Source organism: Brassica napus, chromosome C4 (genome assembly GCF_020379485.1).
Source record: "Brassica napus cultivar Da-Ae chromosome C4, Da-Ae, whole genome shotgun sequence".
NCBI classification, from domain to species: Eukaryota; Viridiplantae; Streptophyta; class Magnoliopsida; order Brassicales; family Brassicaceae; genus Brassica; species Brassica napus.
Window position 1 is genome coordinate 37,027,503 of NC_063447.1, and position 12,144 is coordinate 37,039,646.

Sequence of the window (12,144 nt, forward strand, 5' to 3'; positions counted from 1 at the left end):
GCGGTCCCATCTTAGTTCTCTGTGGTGGAGCAATTGGAACGTAGACGGCACATCCAAACGTTTTGATGTGGGACACGTCTGGCTCATGACCCTTAAGTAATTGGGATGGCGAATATCTATGCTCACTAGATGGCCTGATGCGAATCAGTTCTGTTGCATGTAAAACTGCATGTCCCCATGCTGATACCGGAAGTTTAGACTTCATAAGTAATGGACGGGCTATCAGCTAGATACGTTTAATGAATGATTCGGCCAAGCCGTTTTGTGTATGGACATGTGCCACGGAGTATTCTACTTTTACCCCCATGGCCATACAGTATTCATTAAACGCCTGGGACGTGAATTCACCAGCGTTGTCTAGACGTATAGTCTTAAGTGGAAAGTCTGGAAAATGTGCTCTCAGTCTTATCATCTGAGCAAGCAGCCGTGCAAAAGCTAGGTTCCGAGTGGACAACAGGCATACATGCGACCATCTGGTCGATGCATCAATAAGGACCATGAAATATCTAAACGTCCCACATGGTGGGTGTATTGGTCTGCATATGTCCCCTTGGATCCTTTCCAGAAAGTTCAAGGTTTCTTTATTAACCTTGGCTGGTGATGGCCTGGTTATGAGTTTCCCTTGTGCACATGCTGCACATGTGAGATTTCGTGGGATCACTCCTTTGAACATGTGCCCTTGAGAATTCATCATCAATTTTCGCATCATTCCTGTTCCGGGATGGCCAAGCCGGTTATGCCATAAAGTGAATAGCTCTGAGGCATTTGCCTCGACCATACTGATCCGTGCATAGTAAAGACCAGTAGTCATTGCAGGCATGGTCTCTAGGATCTTTTTATTGCCTTTGGTGATCAAAGTTATGTTAAGGAATTCTTTGTTTCCTTCTTCCCATGTTTCAAGGTGGAAACCGTTCAACCTTATGTCCTTGAAACTCAATAAGCTTCTTCTAGAGCTTGGGGAATACAAGGCGGTTTTGATCTCTAGGTGAGTGCCCTTTGGCATCATCACATAGGCCTGGCCGTGACCTTCAATCAGGCTGGCCTCGCCCGCAATGGTTTGTACCTTTGCACTTTGTAATGTGAGATTCATGAAGTACCTTTTGTCTCTTAGGATCGTGTGACTTGTGCCACTATCCACCACAAGTACACTCATCTCATCATTCATTTCTATAAATAAAAATTTCTAGACTTTAGAAACTTTGTAAAATCTTTTAAATCTTTCATTAATGTAAATGTCATTTTCATAAAGTAAAAACACCAAATCAAACACATGAAGCAATAAGACAATGTGATTCGAAAAACTAGTCCTTTAGACAGTCGGATGTCTCAAAGTCCATCTGGTCATCTTTGCTATCCCTGTCGGATTCATTGTCAGCATCATATCCCTTGTCATCTTGACCGTTCTCTTGGATCATATTTGCCTCCGGGTTCTTGTTCTTGATACTCTCTTGATAGAGTTCGCACAAGTGCTTTGGAGTTCTGCAGTTCTTGGCCCAATGATTGTCCATCCCGCATCTGTGACATAAGGACTTGGACGTGTAAGATGGTTTGGATATGCCACCTCGTCCACGGCCATAACTCCCTCGACCCCGACCGTAATTGGAACCACGACCACGGTTATTGTGGTTTCCACTTCGGCCGGTTGAGTAGCTACCTCTACCGTTATGATTGTCACGCCTACGACCCCTGTACCCACCACGGCCATTGCCGTGTGATCTCCTATTATCATGGGTGTAGTAGGTCTCTTTGGGATCTTTCTTTTCAACATCATGGGCTTCGGGTAATGGTGCTGTCCCGACCGGCCTTGCTCCACTATTTTTCATAAGGAGTTCATTGTTTGCCTCGGCCAGGAGAAGACATGAGATCAGATCAGTATATGTGGCAAAACCTTTTGTCCTGTACTGCTGCTGCAACACAGAATTCGACTGATTGAAAGTCGTATAGGTCTTTTCAAGCATCATCACATCGGACACTTCTTCACCACACAGCCTTAGTATAGAAACGATTTTGAACAAGGCTGAATTATACTCGTCCACAGACTTAAAGTCCATGAACCTGAGATGCATCCAGTCGTGTCTTGCCTTTGGAAGCAACACCATCTTTTGGTGATCATATCTGTGCTTTAAAGCATTCCAAAGATCGAGTGGACTCTCAATTGTCATGTACTGATCCTTAAGACCTTCGATGAGATGATGGCGCATATAACATATGGCCCTGTATCTATTCTTTTCATTCTCATCATTACCCTCAGTGATGGTTTCACCGAGTCCTTTGGACTTTAGACTAATCCTTGTGTCTAGCGCCCACTGCAAGTAATTGTCTCCGGAGAGATTAAGGGCTGCATAGTCTCTGTTTGCTATTTTCGACATCTGATCCACATTATCATACAAGACATTAGGTTTACAATGGGATCACGTGGCCGCATGATATATGCAAGCTCGGCCACAACACGTCATATGCATTCATGATATCAAACAATCCTAAACGACCATGGTGCTATCAAACAAGCCACACGGCTATATGATCAATCAATAAGTTCAGTTATGCAAATCTAAATTTACCATGGTGCGATCAATCCTAGAATTCAATTCTACATGTACTAGAAAATATTAATGCCTCACGGTCATGAAAGATTTAATGCAATCAGATTCGAGATCAAACGGTTTCTATATGCTGGCCGATTCTGTTTAATCAATTGTGAATGCAGTACCAAGTTCGGATTCATGTAAAACGATCTATGCATTCCTAGGGTTTCAATTCCTTAAGATTTCTATCAACTTATGTTTAAGGTTTCAAGGCCTTAAGTGTTTTCATGTTCAGACAGATCGATTCAAGTAATCTAAACATTCCTAAACCTCAATTCAAATCAGAAATCAAGCAATCAAAATAAATCTTAAAATCGGCTACATGCTTCCTTTAGGGGTTAGGGTTTTCGATTCTATTGATTAGGGTTTGCCAATTTCAGATTCAATCAATCAACATACAAGACAGGTTCTAATAGGAATCGATTTATGTTTCTAGTTCTTAGAGATTGTCGATTTTAGTCTTAAGTTTCTTTTAGGGTTTCATGGTTTCCATAATGATGGAATTAGGGTTCTTATTCTCTAGGTTCTCAGATTGTGTTTATACCTTAGTTTCGTAGGGGATTTAGAACCGGACCACCAGAGAATGGAAGAGACTTCAAGCAGAGATGATCGGATGGCTGTTGCCTCCTATCGGGTCGCGGATGGAACGATCGCGGGCTGGAGGCGTCTCGGCTGCGAGCTGATCGGGTATCGGACCGTCTCGGGACAGTCGCGGGGTTCGGGTTCGATCGCAAGCTGGTTTGCGGTTCTTCTTGGTCTGGAACGTGATCTGAGAAGCTTAGATTGATCTCCTGAGTTCTTGATGAGCTAAGAACAGGTTAGTGTTTAGGGTTTTGGTTATGGATCGCCGGATTAGACTTTTAGGGTTTCGGTTTTGGTCTCAGGGTTCAGAGGCTATCGTGCTGATAACGTGTTGTGAACAAGAGATGAAATCGTGTTCTGTGTATATTATTTCTGAATCAAAGTGTTCCCTTATATAGGGGATACAAGGGGTAGAGAAAAGGAAAGTATCCAAATCATAATCCTAGAGTAAAAAGGAAAACAACTTAAAGATAAACATGAAAGATAAATGGAAACATCCTAATGCTAGGGGCGGCCGACTCTCTCTCTTCTTGGGCCGCCGACTCTCTCTCTCTCTATGGGCCACGGACAGGCCTCTTGGTTCCTAGCAATCCACACTTGTTATAATTATCATCCGACAACCATCCAAGAACGAGTTTGAAGAGTTTTCTGGTAATTTTTTCTATGAATAAAAAAAGGATTGTCAATGAGGTGTTTGTAGATACCCAAAAGAGTTAGTAAGAGCAAAAAAAACACTTTCAAACACACATGCTGGAGTTTAAGCAATAGGAACTTCATGGCGGTCAGAACACACATGCTAGAGACTGGAGTAGATAAAATAGTGAGCTTGGACTAGGAACCAGTCTCTTGTTAGGAACGTTAACCTTTTTAAACACTGTTTAATTCAAACTTCAAAGTTCTGAAAGTACAAACTCAAAAGAATATTAGCAAATACTCAAGGGTCGGTGATATAAATAACTTCAAACGAGCAAAAAAAAACAACAATCAATATTAAAAAAAAAGGTCCAAGCAACATGCTGGTTTTTATGGACCAATTTCATGGCATCTATTTTTCAAACTCCAACTTCCTCAGTTAGCAAAGTTTGTAATCAAAAGAAGCACTACTTGCGATCTCCATACAAGTACGCTGAGTTTACTGAGACAATTCCAATGGTCTCCACTCAATTCTTCCGTTTAGAATATTTTATAAAGCACAAACAAACTGTTTGGAGAAAATATGAATCTCTTGCTTAACCCTCGTCCCAAAATAACAAGCTTGAAGCAAGAAGAATCACCAAACAATTTTCAAACGAAAGCAAAGGGGAGGCTCAAGATGAAACAAACATAAGCACAATGATACACCAGAAACAATATGTCACACTATTGCGTCGCAGAATAATCACCCGAAACGTCAAAAACAAGAAAATAACGACCATTGGCCAGAGAGATTACGAGCTTCTTCTTCGATTAGCTATGTAAAATGCAGAGAGGGTAAAGAATCGAGAAATGATTGGAGGCAGCAAGCTTCAACTAAGATTACCATGCCAATCACTCTTTTCAAGAGGTTTTAACCGATTCAGACATAAACCAGACGGATAATAATTCAACTAAGGAGTTATTTATGAAATCACAGAAACAATCAATCACAGGCAGAGAAACACTAAATTCATCAAAACTAGGAAGAATCAGATTCACCATATCCAAAAAGAGCAAACCCCAGGAACAGACCAAACTTATTTTAGAAGATGGATCTAGCGACGAAAAGACTGGTCAATAAAATATCCCAAGATATTATGTGGCCTGTTCAAACAATTACCGAAACCATTGGGATCATGACACAAACCAAGAACAGCCCAAGAAAAAATTAGAATTAAATCTGAATCATATTGATAGAGAATCGTTATTCATTAAAAAGAAACCTGTTCATTCAAATGATCTCACTAATCGAATACAATCGATTCATCAACCAAAGAAGAATTAAAACCTAAACATTTCAATCCCTAAGTGCTTGTGAATTTCGTAACCGCCTTAGTCCCCTCAGAGACGGCGTGCTTCGCGAGCTCTCCGGGCAACACAAGCCTAACCGCCGTCTGGATCTCCCTCGACGTAATCGTCGGCTTCTTGTTGTACCTAGCGAGCTTCGATGATTCCTGCGCCAGTTTCTCGAATATGTCGTTGATGAAACTGTTCATGATCCCCATCGCTTTACCCGAGATTCCGATATCGGGATGAACCTGCTTCAGGACCTTGAAGATGTAGATCTTGTACGTCTCCACGCTCTTCTTCGATTTCTTCTTCTTCTTGTCGCTTCCTCCTTCCTTCGAGATCTTCTTCTCCGCCTTTGGACGCTTCTCCGCCGGTGATTTCTCGGCTGGCTTCTTCTCCGCCGGTTTCTTCTCTGCCGCCTTGGGTGCCATTATCGATTGATTGAGTTTGGTGAAGAGAGGGTAAATTGTTTAATTGGAAAGATGCGTCTGTGATTGAAATTATTCGAGGAGCAGATTTTCTTATATAGAAGCGTGTGCTCGCTCTTATTGGTTATCTGTGCGGCACGCGGATTGCTGACGTGGCCTAGATCTGAAGACTTTGAATGAACGGACAAGATCTTTCATAGCTCTATACTTCTTTGCTCATGGGCTTCTGTTTTATGACGACCCACGAACTGCCCAGGCCCATTATTAATATGGTAACATCTTGGTATTATACGTTTTTGACACTAATTACATTTTATTCGAGTGTCTTGCCATCTTCTCATATACGTTGTCAGATTCACATTATCATCCTTGTAGCGGAAACTGAAATTACAGTTCAGCGGCAGCAGTATTGGAAGATGAGTGACTCATCAAGACAAGCGCATACAAAAACAAACAAGGGGAGAGTTCAAAGCTTTTGGGTTCAATAACCATAATCATGTGTAATCTTTGCTCTGTTCACCAACATGTATTGTAAATTTGGAGAAGAAACAACTTCAGGTGATTTTCACCCATGGGTTTACTGGTTTAAATAGAACGGAACAGAATCCGTAGCGCGTTATTCTTTTTTTGCCCTGAGTTGTCTGTCCACACATATCTGAAATCTTCCCGAGCAATGTGACCTCTCCCTGCCAAACCGCTCCTAGGAATTAGGCCCTGCCAATTCAACAAGAACCATGTAAATGGACTGATCTGATTCAATCTTTTGCGATATCTAAACACAAACAATAAAGGTGCAGTAAAAATCTAAAGTGAAACAAGGTTATAAATTAACAGATACTTTGAAAAAATGGTGATGAACTGCACTATAGACTAGATTATCACACAGCAACTCTAATGGTTACTTTCTTAGAACTTCCATTAAGGAATGTAATATACCTGGACATCTATGGCCATCATATGAAGATTTATAAAACATTTGACATCTAAGGTTCTTGGGCATAGTACTAAAGAAATTATAGATCATCAAATATTGCTTTCTTGGCAAGATAATACCACCTGAGAACTGTAGCGAACTGTGTAAGAAAGCAATTGACCAAGTCTCACTATTCACACTGTGAACTAATTTGCGGAAGCAGCAGTAAAGCCAAGCGAAGTACAACAATTAATAAACGCAGCCTTTGAAAGAACATAACCAGATTGCAATAAACGAAACATGGATTTTGATCATACATGGCAGGCATACAATGTCAAGAAAAGATTCTAATATTATATGAAAAGAAGTAATTGATCATATATAACACCGGTGTGTCCTGACCATGACCATATTCGAGTCACATAGGCAACAAAACACTCGGCAACTACATTGAAGAAACAGCATGTGCACTGTTGGAAATGATCAAACACTCAGAAAGCTACAGGCTTTTGACCTTGAGTAAATTTGATTTCAAAACAGCATTAAAGGCAGGTAGCTAACCAAGCATGTATCCGTTTTATGACTAACTAAACAATCATCCCAGACATTCTACGGAATCCAAGTAACATTACAAAGTACGGTCAACATTCAATGGAAAAAACAAACCTTGAGGAACCAATGTTGATGTTCCTGTGAAGAACCCTACCACGATCACCATCTCCACCATCAATCAACTCTCTCAAACCACCCAAACTCTCCACCTCCTCCTCCTCCTCTTTCACCTCCTTCTTCTCCTTACCCACACCTCCTCTTTGACTCGGCAGCAACTTCACAGGCAACCTCTCGAAGTAATTCCCGTAGATATACTCAGGCGTGTACCCATTCTCCTCATCGAAAAGCATGATATGCCCATGCCACTCCCAGACACGGTAATCCGACTCCTCATCCTCGTGAAACCCAACGCAGATGTGGTGCTCGTTGACCGTCACGGCTTGACCCGAATTGGGCTTCAGAGAGTCGATTCGACCCGAGACGATGACGCGGATTAGCTCCTTCTCGAGCTTGGCTTCTTCCCGTTCGAGATTGTTTTGGGAATCGAGGTCTTCTTCGTCATCGGTGTCGTCGGATTTGAAGAGGAGGTCGTCTAGGGATTGAGAGAGGAAAGGGGAGCTTGGGGGGCGGATTTGGAGGCGGCCGAGTAGGGTTTGGAGTAGTAGGTTGTCCATGTTTCCGTTGAAGGAGCTCATGGTTGGTGCGTGTGGTGGCGAATCGATCTTCTTCGACCACTTTTTCGTCGTGGTTATCGTAGGGAGAGGCCACTCGGGTTTTAGAGATAGGAAAGGGTTTTTGTTCAACGAAGACTGTAATTACGAAAAAAGATCAGTTTTAGTCTTTTAGATATAAACGCCGTAAGACAGTAATTTCAGAAAAAATGTAAGGCTAAAATGATATATGTTGTTGACTTGTAGGCCGAAATTTAATATTTTAAATTTTTCAAAAGCTTAAATAACCTATAAAATACATTAAAATGTTAAATAATTAGTTTATAGTTTTTTTATAAAATAATATTAAAATTAAAATAAAATAAGTAATATATTTTTATTTGTATTAATCGATACAAAATACTAAATAATAAAATAATAAAACTGATTCGTTTTAATTTAAAATTGAAAATACAATATTAACTGCAATATATTATAATTTCTCACCAGCAAATGTGAATTAGAGGAAACAAATACTAAGTGTTATTTATGAATTATGATATTAGGGATAGTGTATACTGTATATGCAAACTTTGAAGCATATAGAAATAGAGTATTTTGGTTGAATTGGAACTATCTCAATTTCGAACAGAAGAAACTTATTAATTTTGTCTCGCTAATTAGTTTATTCGATAATTAGTTCACTAATTAAGTTTCTATGTAGAAATTGGAGTATTATGTTAGTAAGAAGCATATTGAAGTAAAGTATTTTTTTTGTCATTTACGTAAAATTCAGAATCATATAGAAGCCAAAAAACAATAATCTACCATGGATTTAAGAAACGAAACACTTTCAACAATTTATCAATATGGGAAAAATTACTCAAGAATAAAAATGAAGAACAAACAAAATGGGTACAATACCAACTTTCTTAGTTTCTTTGACAATTTTTTCGGCATCATCTACCGGATTCAACAAAAGGACATACACAAATACATTCTTTTGAGAACCCTTAACATATATATATGTAAGTATTTATGCTTTTGTATACACTTCACATCTGTCAAGAAAACAAATGTGAAAATGCACTTGTAATCTTTCTTTATTGCTTGGAGGTGGTGAAAGAGATCACCGTCTCAAGGTCTCCATGACGTAATCCGCATAGAGATCCCTACAATGTCACAAAAGATTACATTAACTGTAAGTCCATACTATATAGTATGAATTATTATATATCAGTCAGTCTCATAAAAGGCTTACATGGAATGCTGAACTGCTTCATAGGCTGCGGTAGCAGGAAGGAAGTCATTAACAGCTACTTCCTTGTTCTCGTTTTTCTTATCTGTCAGAAGAAGAATCCAAGGATATAAGTCTTTCATCTTATACGCAGGTGTCATGGGCAAATACGGCTTACGGTTTAGTTTTGATTCACCCCTAATCTCATGTCATTCCTAGACAAATAAAGTTGAACGAAGATGAAGAAAGAGCACTCACAGTCTTCAAAGAAACGACGAATCTCAGCCAGACGATGAGGTGGAAGCTCCTTGATGTCATTGTAATGACGATACTCAGGATCGTCAGCGCAGACAGCAATGATCTTGTCGTCTTTCTCACCCTATTAAAAACCATAAAAGCATCTACTTTCAGTATCTTTTCGTTCTATAAGAATATAGATGAGTCAAGGATGTTAAATTTTATAAACCTGATCGATCATTGGCATAAGACCGATAGCCTTGGCCCGAAGAAAGCATCCTGGGATCACCGGCTCCTGCAGAATAAATACAATATATGATTCACATGGCATGTGTTTTGTATTGGTCAAACAAAACAGACTGAGAAGAAGCTGGTTGAGATGCTTTAGCGAATAGCAACTGTAAAGCTGCTTTTCTAATTCAATTTCAGCGGACCTAAGAGAACTGATTAGTGAGACACCTTTATAAGCCTAGCTTTCACTAAATGATCTCTAACAGACTCAACAACATCTCTAATCTGCTACATTAAGTCCTAGGCTAGATGGAGTAGGGCCTCTATCTAAAATTGAAGCTGGCCAACTTCTTAAAAGCTTATCAGATACACAAATGAAACAATAAACATTATGTGATGAACTGTCTACTTCTCAACATTTCATTGCAACAACAAAAAGAAAGATTACCTGCATGATGACAAGAACATCAATAGGGTCATTGTCCTCACAAAGGGTACGCGGAATGAACCCATAGTTATGTGGGTACACAACAGATGAGTAAAGAATACGGTCCACCTGAAAAATAATAATGTAACCTCGGTGACGTCTTTAAACAGTGAAAGGGACAGCAAAGAAAGCTCTATTGCAATGAAGTTTATACCTTGATGAGACCCGTAGTTTTGTCGAGTTCATACTTCACCTTGCTCCCCTTCCCTATCTCAACCACCTGCAATAGTGCAATTCCCAAATAAATATCTCAACGACTAAACTCATAAACGGGTTTCCTAATCAGGCAATAGACATCATATAATATTATGTTACAGATACGTTATTTCTGTAGAAGCAGTAAAACAAGCGCAAAATCTCCAAATAACCACAATGCCATTCTTTTGTGACAATCTAACCATCAATCTTTAAAGCTTTTGTTGCCTAAATATCAAGAATTGTACCAAAATAACTTACACAGTTGAAGATCACTGGAGCTTCAGGTCCTATAAAACAAACCAAAATGCATAGAGTTAATATTAGAAGCCAAAAGTATTCATTTTTAAACCTGAAAATAAAAATAAAAAGGAAACGGTTACGTTATAGCGTTACCTATCTCAAGATCATGCCATGGGTGTGCAGCAACTGATCTATGGGTCAAGGACGAAAGTATCCTCTCATTAAGAGGAGGAACTGAAGCCTGTTTCTCAGCATAGTTCTTGGTGGTAACAATCTCAATCGGTGGAGCCATATCTGCAAAAGCATATGACCAACACAAACTCTGGTGATCAGTCTTTACAAATGTAATATACTAAAGATCCAATCTTTACATATGTTGATGAGTTATATACCAAAGATCTACCACGTCTCGAAAATTGAATACAAAACGCAATGCTTGACACAAGATACAAAATCATCTTTTTATAAAGAAAAGTTACAGAAACGCCCAAGAAACGCATAGGTTTCGTTTTGTTTTTGCAGCAGTTCATGGATCTTTAAATGTATCTACCGACAAAACCGTTCTCAAGATTTTTTTTATTTTTTTTTGAAACACAATCAGCGGAAGTTCGAAACTCAACTCAGATGACAGATCTACAGGTCACAAGTCACTCATCTCATGGCTTAAGACACTCAAATCCTAGAAACCTAATGAGGATGAAGAAACAAATCCGATTAAAAGACATTTCGAAGTCCGTACATGAGCGTAACGACGAATCGAAAAGAGTGTTGCAAGAAATGAAAACACAGGCACAGATCTCGAGAAGAACAAACTCAAGAAGCAACGATGCAGAGAGAGAGAGAAAGAGAGTAGAGGAAAGCTAAAGGAGAATGTTGCTGTAAACTATATGCGTTCCCGCTCTCTCTCTCGCTCTGCTTCTCTCCTATTTGAAGGCTCCAGTTTTTTAATAAAAGGAATATAATAAACCCGTGGAAAGTTAATAAAGAGCTATATTAAATTTAGAAATGTATCTCTTTTAACTTTGAAAACTAAAATCGAATATGTCCCGACGCGAAAGTGGACACGTGTTAATATGTTATTGTATGCCTAGAGAGAGACATAGACGGAATTCCTAACGGCGTGGGGTCTCGAGGTAAGGTTTGATACACGTTAAACGTGAGAGTCTCCACTCTCCAAATTCTGATTGCGAGGAGTCCACGTTAAGTCTCCGTTAATCACTGTTGATTGGAGGAATTAGGAATATGCTCAAGGAGCGAGGAATATAGCAAAGATTGGGTGTTGGCGAGTGCACGGAAACTTCGTGTAGGTGTTTAGACAAGCAATTTATTTGTCGGTGGGGCAATTAAAAGAAAAGGATATGTTAGTCTTTCGAGTGAATATTCGTTTTCCTTTACTTTGCATGTCTAATCCAGAATTGGTCGTGGCTAATGTTATTTGGATAACAAGTATTATTAGAAATCTATTTGTCTTCTAAAATCCTTACACATTCAAGCATTTGAACTTAAGATATTCGGTAGCAGGACTATAGCATTAAGATATTACAATGATTTTTTTTTTTTTGGTAAAAATGAATTTATTTATTTTATTTTTATTTTTATTATTTTTTTAAGTTCTTCAAGATGGATTATTTTCTTATGATTATTATTCTAAGTTAAAGTTAATTCCACAAATATACACGTGCGTTCACACGTAGATACAATCTTCGATTTTACTAATATCAATTGGTGTCGGTGTGTGCCTTGTGGGATGATATGTTTTGACCTTTTGTCTCGTAAAAGTTGAATCATCGTTTTATTTTTGCCTAAGAATTGGGGATAAACTATCCAAAACAATTTGAT

General features: G+C 39.1%; 4 protein-coding genes across 5 annotated transcripts; all 4 read right to left on the minus strand.

Moving 5' to 3' along the window:
- Positions 1-1,301: 1,301 nt before the first annotated feature.
- Positions 1,302-2,201, minus strand: LOC125586048. Its single transcript, XM_048755836.1, has 2 exons — positions 1,889-2,201; positions 1,302-1,789 (listed from the first exon to the last, which is right to left on the minus strand). The coding sequence occupies exons 1-2, from the start codon at positions 2,199-2,201 to the stop codon at positions 1,302-1,304; spliced, it is 801 nt and encodes a 266-aa protein (XP_048611793.1).
- A 2,831-nt stretch (positions 2,202-5,032) lies between these two features.
- LOC106440705 (histone H2B.8) lies at positions 5,033-5,638 on the minus strand. Its single transcript, XM_013882437.3, has one exon. It carries the CDS (start codon positions 5,561-5,563, stop codon positions 5,147-5,149), a length of 417 nt encoding a protein of 138 aa, XP_013737891.1. The 5' UTR covers positions 5,564-5,638; the 3' UTR covers positions 5,033-5,146.
- Positions 5,639-5,967: 329 nt separating this feature from the next.
- On the minus strand, positions 5,968-7,842 carry LOC106440703. The gene is made up of 2 exons (XM_048754923.1): positions 7,140-7,842; positions 5,968-6,274 (listed from the first exon to the last, which is right to left on the minus strand). The coding sequence occupies exons 1-2, from the start codon at positions 7,718-7,720 to the stop codon at positions 6,268-6,270; spliced, it is 588 nt and encodes a 195-aa protein (XP_048610880.1). The 5' UTR covers positions 7,721-7,842; the 3' UTR covers positions 5,968-6,267.
- Positions 7,843-8,490: 648 nt separating this feature from the next.
- Positions 8,491-11,260, minus strand: LOC106440702 (soluble inorganic pyrophosphatase 4). Of its 2 annotated transcripts, none has more exons than XM_013882434.3 (9): positions 11,045-11,260; positions 10,459-10,599; positions 10,324-10,352; positions 10,022-10,087; positions 9,829-9,936; positions 9,379-9,444; positions 9,171-9,291; positions 8,937-9,018; positions 8,491-8,847 (listed from the first exon to the last, which is right to left on the minus strand). In XM_013882434.3, the coding sequence occupies exons 2-9, from the start codon at positions 10,595-10,597 to the stop codon at positions 8,805-8,807; spliced, it is 654 nt and encodes a 217-aa protein (XP_013737888.1). In that variant the 5' UTR covers positions 10,598-10,599; positions 11,045-11,260; the 3' UTR covers positions 8,491-8,804. The 2 variants fall into 2 exon arrangements, with proteins under 2 accessions (XP_013737888.1, XP_048610881.1); XM_048754924.1 differs by having other exon boundaries at positions 10,926-11,238.
- Positions 11,261-12,144: the final 884 nt, after the last annotated feature.